General features: G+C 44.0%; 2 protein-coding genes and 1 pseudogene across 2 annotated transcripts; all 3 read right to left on the reverse strand.

Moving 5' to 3' along the window:
- Positions 1–2,680: 2,680 nt before the first annotated feature.
- On the reverse strand, positions 2,681–9,774 carry LOC147961226 (uncharacterized). The gene is made up of 19 exons (XM_087533720.1): positions 9,753–9,774; positions 9,648–9,681; positions 9,275–9,368; positions 7,535–7,660; positions 7,293–7,376; positions 7,016–7,192; positions 6,729–6,914; positions 6,474–6,627; positions 6,238–6,389; positions 5,971–6,150; positions 5,752–5,877; positions 5,524–5,654; positions 4,180–4,255; positions 3,812–4,104; positions 3,542–3,728; positions 3,351–3,474; positions 3,041–3,269; positions 2,892–2,967; positions 2,681–2,812 (listed from the first exon to the last, which is right to left on the reverse strand). Exons 1-19 carry the CDS (start codon positions 9,772–9,774, stop codon positions 2,681–2,683), a joined length of 2,583 nt encoding a protein of 860 aa, XP_087389846.1.
- LOC147961227 (uncharacterized) lies at positions 9,771–11,476 on the reverse strand (annotated as a pseudogene).
- Positions 11,477–12,629: 1,153 nt separating this feature from the next.
- On the reverse strand, positions 12,630–15,370 carry LOC147961228 (uncharacterized). The gene is made up of 9 exons (XM_087533721.1): positions 15,340–15,370; positions 15,175–15,255; positions 15,007–15,090; positions 14,858–14,926; positions 14,690–14,767; positions 13,660–14,598; positions 13,490–13,591; positions 13,324–13,398; positions 12,630–13,220 (listed from the first exon to the last, which is right to left on the reverse strand). Exons 1-9 carry the CDS (start codon positions 15,368–15,370, stop codon positions 12,940–12,942), a joined length of 1,740 nt encoding a protein of 579 aa, XP_087389847.1. The 3' UTR covers positions 12,630–12,939.
- Between the last annotated feature and the right edge of the window lie 3,321 nt (positions 15,371–18,691).

The raw sequence follows: 18,691 nt of genomic DNA on the forward strand, positions 1-18,691 counted from the left end.
TAGACATACAAATGAATATTAACAAGTCAATTGTATTAACATAACTGACCATTATATCTGACAATTATAATGAACTATTTTAAATTATAGTAACTGGCAAATCAGTACTAACATTACTATCAGTGTAAGCAAAATTTTAAATTAAAGTAACATGACAATACAGTGTAAGCAATTCATGCCTAAAATAGACATATATTAACAAGACAATATCTACAAGCCTAATATAGCTCAGACGATGGGATGATCCTGTAGTCGATAAACATGGCCAAATGATCCTGCAGTAAGAACAGATTTTGAAAGATTCAGATTACCTAGCTGAAGATGGGACGAACGGGAGCACATCCGCGGGACCAATCTGCGAAGCTGCTTCCTCGGTACCATGCTCCGGCGACAGGCCCGCCGCCGCGGCAGACTCTGGATCTAGGTCGCAGCCGCCATCGGTGTGGGGGCCGATGACCCCGCATTGCGAGCGCAACAGCTTCTGCCCTGAAGTAGTACCAAGGCCCTCGCCGCTGAGTGCGGCGTCGCCGCTTCCGTCGACTCCGTGTGCGCCGTCGCCGCCGGAGCTGGTCGCCATCGGAGCGGAGCGGGGAAGGACTGAATCGATTGGATTGAATCGAGCGGGGGAAGGGAACGGCTTGACCTCGTAGACGGGCGCGCCGAAACGGCCGTCTCTCGCCGTCTAACGGCGTCCGTCAACACGCGCCACGTCAGCCCGACATGCGGGACCAACCTGTCGGATTCGCTGTTTTCGGGGCTAAAACGCAGCGTCAGTGCTCCGCGTTACAAATTAGACCCATTGTTGATGGTTTTGTGTGACCTGCCTGAAATGTGGTACCGATCTGTTATCCTAGCCCATAATGTGGTGGTTTTGGGTAAATAACTCGGATTCAGCCTAGCCGAGACCCGAGAGGCAGGCTGGCTGCGCCATGCGCGGCGCAGCCATGCGTAGGCGCCGTGTCGTGCTTGCTTTAGTCGATGAGTTGGTTTCGGTTGAGTTTCAGGAGAAGCAGCGAGCAACATGGGGGCGACGTACGTACTGTACGGGCCTCTAAATGATTGGGATTAGCGACCCAATGATGAGGCGTACCATACCGTACGTATCACGGTTCCAGCGATGGCGTTCAGTTACGCGCTACGCTGGTAGCTTGGTGCAGCATCCTACCTGTACACATGTGCTCCATCGTCGTTCCCATGGAGCCGGAGCCTACACTACAACAAGAGTATGATGCTGCCAATCAGCCTGACTCTGGAGTTAACTAACTGCCGTGCCATCAGATTTAGCTCGGCCGGTCCTCTCCACACCGCGTGACTAACTGATTGACCATCAATCGCAAAGAAGAAGAAGAGGATTATAATTCGTACGGATAGGCGTACGTGAGTACGTCATGAATGCATGCGCTAGGAGCTCTTGCTGCAGTCTTGCTTGTGTTGGTCAGTGACAGTGGCCGGTGACGGCGATGATGTCGGTCGATCGGTCCAACGCAAGCGCGACCAGTCCAAGGCAGCGCTGCTCAATTAGACGGACTACGAAATACCGAGAATGGTACTACGTATAACGAAAACGAAAGCGGAGTATACGACTAGACCACAAACGCCATCCTTGCATGCATGCATGTCGGCACAAGAGACTGAAACTCAAATTGCACTCGTCGCGATGTCGGCGGTGATTCGCTATTTTGGCTTGCCTCGGCAAGTGGCTGCAAAGGCGTTAATTTTCACCTGCCAAACTGCCTCGAAATCAGGCAAATCTCCACGCGGGCACATGCAGCTCCAAATTAAGCGATCGCTCTCGTCTGATCGAGCCGCGCTCATCTTCTTCCTCGCCGTGGTCGTTGCGTGCGTGTGAACGGGGAGAAATGCTTGGTCAGTATGCACATGCCGTACAGGAACAAAACCGCGAGAAAGCAACGGCAAAACCGTTGATTATCAGAGTTCGACGGAGTTGGCTAATTGTACCGAATTAATATACTCCAATCATCCAGCCCGTGAAGTTGGATTTCTTGTCTTGACTATAATGTGATTTGCTTAGGTCAGTAGCCCGACTGGATCAGATTACTTAATAAGAGAACTCACTCGGCGATATTATCGTCATGGCCAATAATTGCACCCTAATTACATGGCGTGATTGGAGCTTGAATTTCGGTCAGGACATTCAGTAGAACGTTCGAGGACCTGGTAAGAACATGCCTGTCTTGATCGGCGGATGCACGCATGCGTGACTACTTGCTGTGGATGCACGCATGCCCGGCTAAGAACTGAGCGATTTTCGTCAAAGTCTATGAGTGCCCGTGTCCTTTGATGTGGATGCGTAGATAAAATAAATTCTGAACAAAGCTGGACGGAGTTAAGATGACGGTGTTGTCATCGCTATGAAATTTTATATACTACTAGTAAGCATGCACGTGCAACGCACGTCTCAAACAAAATGAGTTGATATAATATAATATTAAAATATATTTTCAAAAGAGTGACATATTTTGTGAATCTATTTTTTATGTTAGTGAGTTTTTATTACCGAGCCAACTGTCTTATGCCAACGATATGAGCGCGTGTGTAACACATGATCCAGAAACATGTCTTCACATAATATGCACGATGACATAATAATTGTATTATAATTTGTTACAAAAAGATATTTTAGAGTCAATAACTATGCATCTCTTGAAGGTCCATCTTTTCAAGCAATGAAGGTCCATCTATTGATGCGATCTATGATGCTTCGTTCAATTGATGGGATATTGTCTTGAGCTTCGTTCTCTTCATACTTTAAAATATGCACCAAAACTTGTTTTCTCAGTTCAAAATCATCCTACATATGCATTATGCAACATTGTTATAACAAAATAATGCGCAATGTGTATATAAATAAGCATGGTGTAAATACTAACCTGGGGTATGGGAAAATATAGCTGTCCATCGCACAATGAGTGCATGAAATTAAACACCAAATAACCCGACAAGGCACTGCATTTATAGAATATTACATTGTCTATTGAATAAATCAATTAATCTTGTAATGCATTGAAAAGATTCATACCCATGTGAGTTTGTTGGAACAACAGGAACTTTCCATTCCCATTTAGAGATGTCGTCTTTGAATGCAGGGTTTGCAACTTGGAGCGCACGGTTTAGGTTGTTGACCACAGTTTTAAGTACATTTTTTCCCAAAATAGGTATTGGTATCGGATCCATAATTGAGACAACTTTTTTATTTTGATCAAAAACAAACAATAGAAATATCCCACAAATATCCCAAGCAATAAAATCTGCAACGATGCATACATTTAAAAATTTAAAACATTAGTTAAGACATGACAAACCATTGTTACAAATTAAAATTTTAAAACTTACTGTATGACACTGTGAAATATGATACTCATTACTGTCTGGCCAGCTATCAAACATCCATTTCAACATAGCAATGTCCATATTTCCACGATGATGTGAGTCTCGTGCATAGTAGGACATGAACTAAAATGAGAAAAACAAAATATTAGTTCCATGAGGCAAAATGTAATACATGATTATAATGACTTACACAAAAATTTAGATCCATGTAGTGACATGGAATGTCTCTGAAAAGCTGGACTTCGTGGCGCGCTAGTATCCGTACAGCCATATTGAAGCAATCAACATCCATGCATTCATCATTATTTAATATGTTTTTTATTTGTCTCAAATTCAAACTAATGGGATAAGGATCAGAGCTTTTCACCCATTCGTTTCTGTAAAATTGAAACTATGTAAACTATAATAAAATCATACTAATTTATTAAAATACAAAATGAACTAAAAATATATGGCTTACTCTAGTAGAGCGACATCATCAACCATACCGATGAACAAACAAAGTTCATCTATTAAGTCATCATTTGTTGGAGTGAGAGAGGGCGAAAGGATAAATGATTGCGACTCCTGCTCAACTTCTGACGATGTATTCGATGGTTTGAGGTTCTCAGGGGGTGTTTCCAAAATCATACAATCCGTGGGATTTGTGTTGTCTTCGTCATCTTCAATGTCTCGATTTCTTATATTATCATCATTCAATTCTGAGTCCACTAAAATGACAGCTAGTTTTGTTCTAAAATCTGTGATATGATCCTATTAAAACAGAACTCATAGTTAAATAGTGATACACCATAGAATGTAAGTATAATGATACACATCGAAAAATACCTGTGTAGGAGAGTCAGACAAAATTTCTCCTGTGAAGTACTCCATAAAATTTACCATCCACAAACCACACGATGACCTGTATGATTACAAAACTTAATATATTCAATAGTTTCTTTTATCAATTTTATAGATATTTATATAAGAAGACTTTTAAATCATCAAATGATCATGACTGTAACAAAGAAGTGATGATAAAGAAAATCCTGCGCTCACTCATAATCCCTCTCTGGAATGTATGAAAAATAATGTAAGAAGTTAATATAGTTTGGTTAAACGTGCTTAACAGTGGAGATTAGTGAAGTAGTAGTATTAAATACAAAAACTCAGTTAGTGAACCTTCTACTGGCCCCTCACTCCCTCCTCCACAGGCACACGCCGATTCCCCATTCTTCCCTCCCTCCCTCTATCCTCCTTCACTGGCACACGCCAGATTCCCCATCCACAGCCGGCGATCTGTGGTGGCCGCCCCTCCCCTTCGTCACCACTGCCAACCGCCGCGGAGGCCCTGATGCGCCCCGCCCTTTCCCTTCGTCAGCACCGCCGGCGGCCGCGGAGGCCCGCGATGTGCCCCGCCCCTCCCCTTCGTCACCGCTGCCGGCGGGCGCGGAGGCCCGCGATGTGCCCCGCCCCTCACATTCGTCACCGCTGCCGGCGGGCGCGGAGGCCCGCGATGTGCCCCACCTCTCCCCTTCGTCACCGCTGCCAGCGGGCGCACAGTTCCTTGATCTGCCCCGGCCCTTAGTCACCACTGTCGGCGAGCGCGCAGGCCCTTGAACTGCCCCGCCCCTTCGTCACCACTGTCGGCGGGCGCGCAGGCCCTTGATCTGCCCCGCCCCTTCTTCATATAAGGTCGCCGAGGTGCTCGAGGAGGCGCTCAAGCTCGTCATGCGCGCCGGCGACGCCGGGGCCCTCCCTCCTCCTGACGCACTTGCCGTCGCCGCGATGAGCGTCTCCACCTTCTCCCGCGCGCCATGAACTTCCCTTCCCCACTGCTCGGGACGCCAACAAGGTCCGGTTTCAACTCTTATCCCCTCGATCCAGATGCTTTGCTCTCCGATAACAACTTCAATTGGCTGTTCGATTCGGTCCGGAGCAGGAGCTCGCTATCTGCAGTTCCTTCCTTCCATGGATGACCACGAAGAGCTCTGCGTGCTGTGCTGCTGCTCGGGACCCTCCCTTCTCATCGCTCGTCAAATCGGTGCATAGCCTCATTTTATTCTGCAGTCTGTATCCTTTGAGCTTGTATACTTTTATTCTTATTGTGGAAAAATTTGTTTTGTGATGCAACTAATGGGGACACACAAAAAACACATAATGTCGATTGCTTTGAGTTAGAAGGTATACCCATCTGTCTGCAGTCTCTTCTTAATACACTCTTCCCTTGGCCATGCACTGATGTTTAAGTCTTTACACTTATCAGATTTTAGTTCCATTTGAAGCTTAGCATATTGGAATACATTTTCCAGTCCTTTCAGCTGTTGCATGAATAAATGACAAAGTATTAGCATCACAATCGAAGAATAACAGAAAATTGTCTTATCAAAAGAAGGTGCAGTGGGACTAATAACTAACCATAGCAGTGAGGTCGTTGCGGTTCATTCCTGGACCTACCGAGTCGAGCACCTGGGTACATCGCTTCCCGGTATTTATAACTGCTAGGTACCAATGAAACTCTTCAATGTTAACTGGAACGAATATCTGAAAATAGGTTTTTTGTTAGTTTAGGTCCCATGTATACAAACATTTGTCCTCTATTGAATTTATAGTAATATGTACGGAACTGAGACTCACCATATCATGTTCCAAATAAGTTTTAGCTCTCTGTAATACCCATTTTGGTGCGTCATCCCGTATAGAGCTAAATTCCTTTATCATCTTAGAGATGCATGCATTCTCTAAGAACACACTTCCACCTGACCTCATCTGTAGATGTTGCTTAGCACTTATGCAATGTATGTATGCGTCTATGATCTACAATATCAAGTGCACACCTTGGTTAGGAGATAAAAGGAACTCATGTTAATAACATCCTCTTATCATAAAGCTACATATACTTACTTCGTCGCCAACAAATTCTCCTTCGGTTAAAAGGCGTAGTAATTGTAATTTTTTGAGATATGAGTCGTTGATGCTCACTAAATTTCTTTTATCGCTTGGTTCAGTCATGATATTTTCAATCACGGACCAATCATCGCCGGTGCAAGCATAATCTATCATGATGTAAGTCAAAACATTCATTAACAACGAAGAAAATAAATGTAGCAAAAGCAAGGCATAGAAGGACTTGTACGTGCCTTCTGGAGCCACCACATAGTCTGGTGCTTTCTTGGGTTTGTTATGTAGTCGGATAGGCTTCACTGTTTGTGGCCTTTTCATGCCGGACGTTTGTGCTAAATCTTCGTCCTCATCTGCCACCATTTGTTCACTTGTTTCATCAAAGGATAATTCCTGAAAGCCACAATACAAAGAATAATTGGTATGCAGGATATAACATAATTAGATTTAGAACTATTGGGACATAGTTGAAAAAGAAAAGATGCCTCTGTCACTTCGGAGACTTCGGAATCAGTGGACTGCGTGCTCTGCTTTTTCTCCACTTCTTCTGTGTTGGCTATTCCATTTGATTCTACCAGCGTGTCCCATATAGTTTCCGCCCCTTCGGTGCCCAATGTTTGTGCTAATTCCTCATCCTGAGCTAGCCCCATTCGTTCACTTGTTTTATCGAAGGTTAATTCCTGAGAGCAACATTACAAAGAATATTTTGTATGCAGGATATAATATAATTAGAATTCAAACTATTTGAGACATAGTTGGGCAGAAAATATGCGTCTATCACCTCGGAATCAGTGCCCCGCGTGCTTTTCTTTTTCTCCACTTCTCCTTTGTCGGCTATTTCATTTGATTCTGCCAGCTTGTCCCCTATAGTTTCTGCCTCTTCGGTGTTGAATGTTTGTGCTAATTTATCGTCTTGAGGTGGCTGCATTTGTTCACTTGTTTCCTTGAAGTTTAATTCCTGAGAGCAAATATTACAAAGAATAATTCCTATGCAGGATATAATATAATTAGAATTAGAACTATTTGGGATAGTTGAAAAGAAAGCATGCCTTTATCACTTCGCAATCAGTGGTCTGCATGCTATTATTTTTCTCTATTTCATCTTTGTCGTCTATTCCATTTGGTTCTTCCTCGCTTACTAACTGAAACACACAATAATATAATATTATGTAGACATGATATTATTATACTACAAATTACATATTGTTTTGTCCTGGTAGAATAAAAATAATAGTGTCATGTGAAAATAAAAACCGCCTTTTTCGACTTGGGGTTTCGCATGCTTGTCTTAGGGTATGACCTCATCAATCTGCATATTTTCTGTATCATCGATGATGGTTTGTTCTTCTATTGCCTTTGTTGAGTCGGTGTTCATATCCTCGTATTTTGTGGTATGCTCATTCTTGGCTCCCCCGTCGATGTTTTCCTGAAAACTGAAGCACATATTATTGTCACGCTGTTAACATTAGGCCCCTAAGTTCTGTTACCTTGAAAAACAATCTTATATGTTGGGACGGAGGGAATACATCACAACTGGGTGCACATATTTTGACATGTTTACTTTAACTTAGTGGCATCAGGACATTCTTTCCAACAAAATTTCAGTATCTGTTTCTTTGTCTAATTGTTCATTCAATCAACTTTTTGATATTCACTTGCGTGAATATTCTCTCAAGTAATCAGGTGGATGTTGCCCAAAGAATTTCTACAGTCACACAAAGCATCTTGGCAATTTTGTGGGGTCACACAGGGCATGTTGATTCACTTTGTTGGATCCCCTCTAGTGACTATGTTGCCTTGTAGATGTGAAATCGTGAATAGGATGTAATTACAGAGAGATATCATTACCGTGATGATAGCAGATTGATCCGCACAGGCCACCGGGGATTGTGACCCAGACATGGAGGACGATGGTAGTTCACGGACATATGCTGGAGAGACTTGCGGTGTAGGAGGCCGGCGCGGTGGAGTGGTGTGAGATGCGGCAGTCCTTTGCGAGAGATGATGAAGGAGAGGTGGAAGGAAACCCTACGATGCAAAACCCATTGCTTCTTTCTGCTCCTGATCGAGAGATATATTGTTGTAGGCAATATGGAAGGTGGAAATCACGGGAAGTATACTTCCATAGCGTGAGGATTGGGATATGGAAGGTGGAAATCACGGGAAGTATACTTCCATAGCGTGAGGATTGGGAATCGTGAGCGTTATCTCAGGACCCACACTTTCCTTTAATTTATCTGAGGCCCAATGCTTTTCCTTTTTTGCTTTGATTTATCTCAGGCCCAATGCTTTTATTTTTGTTTTTTTATTCACCACGCATACATAATTAATGGAGTTATTTTCGTAATACATTTTAATACAAAAATATTGGTTTCAGCTCATCGGAACATATCTTTGATTTTTTGTGTGTTTTCTCTTACCTTTTTATATACAGATACAGAAGGTTTAGTTCAGTGGCTGTGCTAGACAGGAGGGGCCAGGGAAGTGCTTTAAGTTGTTCCAAGAGATGTGAGCCTGATAAAACGATGACATAGCAGATTTCCACTGTGGTGAGTTTCATACTTAAGTTTTATTATTATATTATTGCTGATCACGTGTAAAATAAAATTTTGCAATGAGAAGATACACACTAGTTATTTCAGCCAGCTTAAATTTTTCTGGTAAAACAAACTTTTGTCCTGGACGTATGTTCAATATAGTAGTAATAATGCTTGACATTATCAAGAAGCAAGTCCTGTACAATATATTATTAACAGCAATGATGCGTGTTCTTCAGAATTATATGCATCAACAGTTGCATACCCAAATCAGTTACATTAAAACATAACCCATTCGGTTAATTATCAGAACATGGAAATCTGATGGCCCAAAAGTGGAGCACAATCTTAGCTGATGCTGAACTATAGGCTAAACAGCAAGTGAATAGCAAAAGCTAATAACTATGATAGATTGTTGATGTTATTAGGACTGTATCATTTTAACTTTGGGTGCCTCTCTTTATGTGCTGACTCCTTTCTTTATCCTCTTTCTCACGGAGTACCTCGACACTCAATTTGTCCTCCGCCTCTTCCTGGCATGAACGTCTGTTCAACCTTTTTTCTATGCAGTGTTTCTCACCTGACAAACTTGAAAACCTGAAATATTGCAATACATCATCACATTAGCACATTATACTCATAGAAAAATATTTTGCATGGAAGCTCAAAAACAACACAGTAGCATACATTTTGCTCTTATCATCTGAAAAAAGGTGTAGGCACTATCATTATGTATGCCTACTCCATCTGATTATTACATATCATGTGCGTACCCCATCTGGTCATTACATACATATCAGGGGGGGTCAGATGGAGAAGCAGAGCTCTCACCTTTTGCTCGATCGAAGAAGATACCCTTGTGTTCATCCACCTTACCTCCTCTTCTGCTGCTTATTCTCCTTCGCTAAACCTGCAAATAAAAACAAATAATGTTAGATCCACAAGTAGTTACAGATACAATAACAAGGTGCAAATAAATGCCGGAATAGCGCACCTGCCTCATCTCCCCAAAACATCTCTATAGACAATGTTCTTGGTGCTTTTCCCAGATTTATCAACCTCGTTGTTTGGCTTGGCCAAAATCCGCGTCGTCTCTCTGGACACTCCCCTTGACAATGCAACATATAGCTGACCATGTGAGAATACTGGCTCGGGAAGGTAAATACCGACGTTTGGGATAGTCTGACCCTGCGCCTTGTTAATTGTCATCGCAAAACTCAGGCGAATGGGGAACTGTTTCCTCTTAAGTTTGAAAGGAAGTGAGATGTCCTCCGAGGGCGACATAGGGATCCTAGGTATGAAGACCCTCTGTCCAGCATGCTGACCACCAAGAATCTCTGCGTCGATTGCATTATCCTGGAAGGCTCTAATCATAAGTCGCGTCCCATTGCATAGGCCATTATGAGGGTCGAGGTTCCGGAGCAGAATGACTGGGCAGTTAACCTTTAATCTCAACACATGCGGGGGCAAGCCATTTGGTGTGATCGAGTTTAGAAAATCAATCGTGTAATTATTCTGCAAGTCATCCTCGATGGAGTCGAAGCTATGGTATAACTTTTCTGAGCCTGGAAACCTGGAGATCATCTTTTCATTCAGGTCATCGACATGATCGTTCTTGGTGGAAAGAATAGCACGTGTGCTCATATACTCTCTCGATCTAGCATTGGCATGCAACGATGGGAAGACATTGTCGATGAGTGTGTTAATAGCTTTCTCATCCTCGGTATAGCCGATCACAATGTCGTCAGGGAGACGCACATAGTCGTCGCCAATTGTCTCTTCTGTTCCATTGCCGATCCCTAGGAGGTATTCAGAGAACCAAGGATCAGCCTGTGCTCGCATATTGCGCGTGAGGCGTATCTTCGGGTCTTCTCCCACAGATAGGATCTTAGAAGTGTAGCATCCGTGATCTGTGCTCTTGTCCCACGTGTCACAACGGGGAGGACCTGCCTGAAATCCCCACCAAAGACGACAACCTTTCCCCCAAATGGCAAAGAACAGTCCATTATGTCCTGCAGGGATCTATCAAGCGTCTCAACTGCTTGACGTTTTGTCATAGCGACCTCGTCCCAAATTATCAAGGAGGCTTGTTTAAGCAACTCCGCTGTACCACTCTGCTTTGTGAAACTACACATGCTGTTGTCAGTGAGCTTGATTGGAATTTTGAACCTGGAGTGCGCAGTCCGTCCTCCGGGCATTATTGACGCCGCTATACCTGATGTAGCAGTTGCAATCGCTATCTGGCCCATCGAACGCACCTTTGCAAGCAATGCCTTGTACAAGTATGTCTTGCCGGTGCCTCCTGGACCATCAACAAAGAATATCTGGCTTTTGTGCTTCATCACATGATCCATTATTTCATTGAAACCAGCCAGTTGCTCATTGTTCAAACTGCTAAATAAATCTAGGTGTTCTTTGTCCACGCTGATTTGCCTCTCCTCTGTTACCTCTTTGTACTCACCGTCAGAAGAACCATCGTGCTCAAACAAATCCGGAAGTCCATAGCTTGTAATATCTTTTCCCATGGATTGCAACATATCCCTGATATCTCTGAGGACCATCTGCTCAAGTGTTGCCTCATTGGATTGATTACGATGGTAATCCTCAGACATTGATGCCAGGTGTTTGTCCCATAGCTGCCGAATTTCTGTTGCCTCGCAAAACACCAGTATAGTTGCAAATAACCGTCTTAGGGCAGAAGGCATCTGAAATGTGGCTGCCTCCGTCATGCAATCATCAAGAGTCCTGTCGTGCTCAATGAGGCCTAAGTGCTCACATGCCTCCCTGAAGGAACTGCATGGCTTGCCATTTACTGTTTTTAAATCATCGAATGAAGTGGCACCTCGGACATGACTTAGGAGCACACGCAAGTAGTACCTCTCTCCTTCAGCAGGGTGTGCATGCACAAGTCTTCCAATCTGTGATCTCTTATTTCTTCTATTCTGCCACTTCTTATTTCCAGGGATCCATCTATAATGTTCTGGAAACTCTTTGTACAACCATTTTCGTGTAGTTGGAAACTTCCGGTTCATCTCAAAGTATTCTGTAAGCATGGACTTTGAAGAAGATGGTCGAGCTACAACATCTACAAGATTCTCACATGCTTTAAATGCAACTGTATGCATATTTGGCAAATGAAGCTGGAGTTGTAGCACAGATGTACTGACACCAAACATTTTAAAACCAAAAATCTTGTAAATAGCCTCTAGAGGAGATACATATCGTGCATCCCTATATTGTCGGATTTCATTGATGATTCCACCATCATTGATGATATCCTGCTCGAATGCAAAGGATGTACAATCATGACCTTTGTAGATGTACTTGAACAAGTACTTGACTGCCTTGATGCTCGAGCATGCTTCCACATTAATGTGGCAGTTGTATCGCATAAGTAGTGAAGGGTTGTAAGGGACCACCCATCTATTGTCCAAATCTGCTCCTCTGATCCTAATTCGACGCCCATCGTCCCTCCGCCTATAGATGGGATATGAGTCTTTCCCTTGTTGTGTGGCATCACAAAAATCTCGCGGGTAATGAAACCGACACTGACCATCAATCATGCAAGGGCAACTTTTTTTCAACTCGCCACATGGTCCATGCAGCATGTGTTTGACGACCAGTTCATGTAGAACGGGGTGTTTCTCTTTGTCCAGTATCTCTGCACATATCACTCGATCATAGTCATCTGGTGTCAATAACTTGCTTTTTGCTTTCATGATTAGAAGTATATGCTCATGCGGGAGACCTCGCTTCTGGAACTCAGTTACATGTACATACGCTGCTACTTCTCCGAAATGCTTACCCTTAGTTAGTAAGGCCATCATATCTCGCTGTTTAGCCTTGTATACTCTTGCCACCAGGTCTGGACGGTCCTGCGGCAGTTGTCCAGGCAACAACTTATCGGTTATCTCCTCCCAATATGGGTTGCACGTCATCGTGATAAAATAATCCGGTTTACCCCACCGCTGCACTATTGCCATAGCATCCAAGAACCTCCGTTGCATGTCGCGATCACCACCAGGAAATGTACGTGGAAGCACAATTCTTTTGCCAATTCGATCTCCGCGTGACTCGCCGACAACGACGGTGTCAACAAGACCCTATAATAGCATAGAACGTTATAGAAATTCATGGAACGTCCGTAATGTCATTGCATTATGATGTATTAAAATAAACACAAGAACAATACCTGGTAGAGGTCAGCGCGTATAACCTTTTGATTTTCCGGCTTTGAGTACCAATCAAGCCGCATAGTTTCAATCTTGATATACATGTCAACAGCCCACTGTTGGAAAAGGCGATGACCGAACAAGATGATGTTAAAAAGCTTCCTCCTGACTTGCAGCTTGAAGCAGTAGTACTCCCTTGCACTAACAAATTTTCTGGATTGTTTTGCATTGACCTCATTGTCACCAAATTCGTCATCTGGGTTATCCTCATTGTCATCTACAAGTTTGAGATCAATATCAATATGGTGGGTGGACTTGTAATCATCAACAATATTCATAATGATCGACAACATAATAATTGAAGAATAAGTGATTAATACCCGAAGGTAAATCAGTGCCATGGGCGCCATGCGGTGTAATCCCATCTTGTTCTATTTCTCTAATGAAGTTCCCATCTGATATATATGACAGATGTATATGAAAACACAAGTTTTGAGCATCATTGTGGAAAAAAGAAAGTATATAAATTAATAGTTCACATCATACCTGTATATAATTCAGGGGCTTGGTTTCCTTGTGGTGCATGATTAACGGCTTCATGCACTGCCAAATTACCATCTTCTTTTCTTTCTTTAATCAAGTCTTCAACTGATACATAAAAGCTGTCATCATCATTCACAAATAGCTTGTATATAAAATAAAAGTGAACATCATACCTATATGTTCGACAGAGGCTTGGTTTCCTTGCAATGCAGGAGTATGTACTGAATTTTGGTTCGTGTCATCTGGTGGCCGAATATATGGCATGCAACGATTCCAGCCAGTCTCTCCACGTGGGAAAAATAGTGGATATGACAATGGGTCGTAGCACCCATAGTATGCCCTAATATACAGTGGCCGGTTTCCTGTTTTTCCATGCACAACAACACTCCTGTCAAAGCAATTTTGTGGGTCACTCCCTTCAACCCATATGGCTGCCACTTGGGAAGTCGTTGGGGCATTGTACCTTCGCTGATCTAACTTGATATCCGTGTTTAGTGAGATTCTATACTCATGAAGATTCGGAACAGACCCTAGGCTCTTCAAAACTTGCGCATAAGGGTTATGCTGTAGTATTCTCAGAATCTTCCGTATGAGGTCTATATTAAGATCTGGAGACCTATTAGCCCTGTGTAACAAGTTTTGATCTGTATCATAAATATAGAGTTGCAAATGCCGAGGGCCATTATCAGCCGGCACCAGATTGTCAAGAGCGTGGTACAGCCCACCACATGCACGGAATGTATATATGCCAGTTCCTGCCGCAGTGCTTACTCGACGATCAAGGGTGACGCCTAGACTTGTGAATGAGAAGTGCGAGTTGAAATACCGTATATGTTCTCTGAAGTACTTAGCGTCCTCATCGTCTTGACTTGTAAACAACCGTTTCAACTCTTCTGGAACATCTGGAGTAAACAAATCGACTTTTCCTTTTCTGCAACAAAATGCTGGCCCCTCGAATGGAAACCGCAACGCCCTACAGTGGCGACAGTCCGCAACCTTTCTTAGGACATGGTGCCTTGTAGGTAGGTTTCGGTATATGAAGTCGTCGGTATTTGCTACGGGTACTGCTCGGGTAGGACGGTGTCCAATTTGGTACGATTCAAAAGCAACATCTAGCACAGGACAACACAGGTATTTTATCAGTAAATACCCATAACATGTGCATTTTAGATTGCTAAATTAGAAAATACGCAATGCACATACCCTGATCCATAAAAATTCTAGCTTCTTCATCAGGCTCATGGTATGCAGCTTCTCCATTATGCAATGGCTCCAAGCAGTCTAGTAGGGAATATATTGGTCATACAGAAATGACTCAAATTTATGTATGATGACCTTTATGTGTGTATGATAGTATATTATACAATATACCTTGTAAATTGTCTAGTTCAACAACAGGTTCAAAAATCCCATATGGATCATCTTTTTGGTCATTGCACACTATGAAAAATCATAAGATTAGTAGAGCATAAGCATGCTGGATCTTCAAAATCCCATATCATTAGTAGTGTTATTAGTACCTAGTGGATCCAGTTGCACAGGCCGGATCGTATCATATTCTGGCGTATTTTGAAGTTGGTTGGATCCGCTAAAAGGTTGTATACCTGAAGCAACAATCGAAAATCAGGGAGTTTTTTATCAAATATACACTTTGGGCACCCCAATCATAACTATACGGACGAACTAACCAGCATGCTCAGTTGTGCAATCTGGCTCACGTATTATGCTCATTTGTGGTACCTGAACTCCAGAAATTTGGGTGGGAGGTCCTACATGTACAATTAATTTTTGCACAGAAGATGATTACAATCAGAATGGTGGCTGGACCGGAAGGCAAAGCCAGTTAAATATACCTCGTGCAATATCTCTGAGGAGGCTTTGCATTTTATGTACTTGAGGCCTAACAATAGTTCCTTTTGAGCTTCCTGCTATTAGTTGTCTCTGATACGCATCATTCCTGTGCAACCAATTGGATTCATCATCGCTGGTTAAATAATTTTCCTTGTCGTGAGGGATTTGTTCATGAGACGAAATTTGTATATTTGACAAGCCTGCCATAAAATTGCAGCACCACATGAGTACCCATTTGTTCTGGCATATTCGATGAGGTGTGAACATGCAATCAATATTTCATGGTACACCCGAACCTGTCAATTTATCACTAGTAGAAAACAGGGCTATGGTCCAGGCCGGCTCAGCCCATTAGTCCCGGTTCAGTGTAGAACCAGGACCAATGTGGGCATTGGTCCCGGTTCGTGAGCCCAGGGGGCCGGCCGGGCCACGTGGGCCATTGGTCCCGGTTCGTCTGGACCTTTTGGTCCCGGTTGGTGGGACGAACCGGGACCAATGGGCCTCGCTCCTGGCCCACCACCATTGGTCCCGGTTGGTGGCTTGAACCGGGACCAAAGGCTCCCCTTTAGTCCCGATTCATGCCACCAACCGGGACCAATGAGGTGCCTATATATACCCCCTCACGCAAGAGCAGAGCACATTGCTCTGTTTTTTCTGGCCGAGGGGGAGAGGGCTTTGTGATGCTCTAGCTCACCTCCTATGCACATGAGGTGTTCAATGGAATGCCCGAGCCACACTACTTAAGCTTTCTCCTCTCGAAGCTCGACCTCCAAGCTCCATTTTCCTCGAGATTTGTACACTTCTATTAATTTGGACACTTAATTATATATAATGCACGCAGATGAACCGGCAATGGATGTACGGTGACAGACACACCCGCGAGTACATTAAGGGCGTGCATGAGTTTCTCGATGCGGCTGAGGCAAACAAGCATAATGGTTTTATGTGTTGTCCATGCACTGAATGTGGGAATACGAGGTCTTACTCTAACCGGAAAATCCTTCACTCCCACCTGCTTTACAAGGGTTTCATGCCACACTATAATGTTTGGACGAGGCACGGAGAAATAGGGGTTATGATGGAAGACGGCGAAGAAGAAGAGTACGATGAAAACTATGTGCCCCCTGAATACGGTGATGCTGCAACGGGGGGAGCTGGTGAAGATCAAGAGGAACCAGACGATGTGCCCAATGATGCTGCCACGGGTGAAGCTGCTGAAGATCAAGAGGAACCGGACGATGTGCCCGATGATGATGATCTCCGCCGGGTCATTGTCGATGCAAGGACGCAATGCATTAGTCAAAAGGAGAAGCTGAAGTTCGATCGCATGTTAGAGGATCACAAAAAAGGGTTATACCCCAATTGCGAAGATGGCAACACAAAGCTCGGTACCGTACTGGAATTGCTGCAGTGGAAGGCAGAGAATGCTGTGGCTGACAAAGGATTTGAGAAGCTACTGAAAATTTTGAAGAAGAAGCTTCCAAAGGATAACGAATTGCCCGACAGTACATACGCAGCAAAGAAGGTCGTATGCCCTCTAGGATTGGAGGTGGAGAAGATACATGCATGCCCTAATGACTGCATCCTCTACCGCGGTGCATACAAGGATCTAAACGCATGCCCGGTATGCGGTGCGTTGCGGTATAAGATCAGACGAGATGACCCTGGTGATGTTGACGGCGAGCCCCTCAGGAAGAGGGTTCCTGCGAAGGTGATGTGGTATGCTCCTATAATACCACGGTTGAAACGTCTGTTCGGAAATGAAGAGCATGCCAAGTTGATGCGATGGCACAGTGAGAACCAAAAGAAAGATGGGAAGTTGAGAGCACCCGCTGACGGGTCGCAATGGAGAAAAATCGAGAGAAAGTGCTGGGATGAGTTTGCAAAGGACCCAAGGAATGTATGGTTTGCTTTAAGCGCGGATGGCATTAATCCTTTCGGGGAGCAGAGCAGCAATCACAGCACCTGGCCCGTGACTCTATGTATGTATAACCTTCCTCCTTGGATGTGCATGAAGCGGAAGTTCATTATGATGCCAGTTCTCATCCAAGGCCCTAAGCAACCCGGCAACGAAATTGATGTGTACCTAAGGCCATTATTTGAAGAACTTTTACAGCTGTGGAATGGAAACGGTGTACGTACGTGGGATGAGCACAGACAGGAGGAATTTAACCTTAAGGCGTTGCTGTTCGTGACCATCAACGATTGGCCCGCTCTCAGTAACCTTTCAGGACAGACAAACAAAGGATACCACGCATGCACGCACTGTTTAGATGACATTGAAAGTATATACCTGGACAAATGCAGGAAGAATGTGTACCTGGGCCATCGTCGATTTCTTCCGACCAACCATCAATGTCGAAAGAAAGGCAAGCATTTCAAAGGCGAGGCAGATCACCGGAAGAAGCCCGCCATGCGCACCGGTGATCACATGCTTGCTATGGTCAATGATTTACACTACATAATCTTTGGAAAGGGTCCCGGTGGACTAGCTGTTCCGAATGACGTTGAGGGACACGCACCCATGTGGAAGAAGAAATCTATATTTTGGGACCTACCCTACTGGAAAGACCTAGAGGTCCGCTCCTCAATCGACGTGATGCACGTGACGAAGAACCTTTGCGTGAACCTGCTAGGCTTCTTGGGCGTGTATGGGAAGACAAAAGATACACCTGAGGCACGCGAGGACCTGCAACATTTGCATGAAAAAGACGGCATGCCTCCGAAGCAGTATAAAGGTCCTGCCAGCTACGCTCTTACAAAAGAAGAGAAAGAAATCTTCTTTGAATGCCTGCTCAGTATGAAGGTCACGACTGGCTTCTCGTCGAATATAAAGGGAATAATAAATATGCCAGAGAAAAAGTTTCAGAACCTAAAGTCTCATGACTGCCACGTGATTATGACGCAACTGCTTCCGGTTGCATTGAGGGGGCTTCTACCGGAAAACGTCCGATTAGCCATTGTGAAGCTATGTGCATTCCTCAATGCAATCTCTCAAAAGGTGATCGATCCAGAAATCGTACCAAGGCTAAGGAGTGATGTGGCGCAATGTCTTGTCAGTTTCGAGCTGGTGTTTCCACCATCCTTCTTCAATATCATGACGCACGTCCTAGTTCATCTAGTCGACGAGATTGTCATCCTGGGGCCCGTATTTCTACACAATATGTTCCCCTTTGAGAGGTTCATGGGAGTCCTAAAGAAATATGTCCGTAACCGCGCTAGGCCAGAAGGAAGCATCTCCATGGGCCATCAAACAGAGGATGTTATCGGGTTTTGTGTTGACTTCATTCCTGGCCTTAACAAGATAGGTCTCCCTAAATCGCGGTATGAGGGGAGACCGACTGGAAAAGGCAC

The sequence above is a fragment of the Triticum urartu genome, chromosome 7A (assembly GCF_056163025.1).
Source record: "Triticum urartu cultivar PI428250 chromosome 7A, HENAU_Tu73, whole genome shotgun sequence".
In the NCBI taxonomy this organism is placed as follows: domain Eukaryota; kingdom Viridiplantae; phylum Streptophyta; class Magnoliopsida; order Poales; family Poaceae; genus Triticum; species Triticum urartu.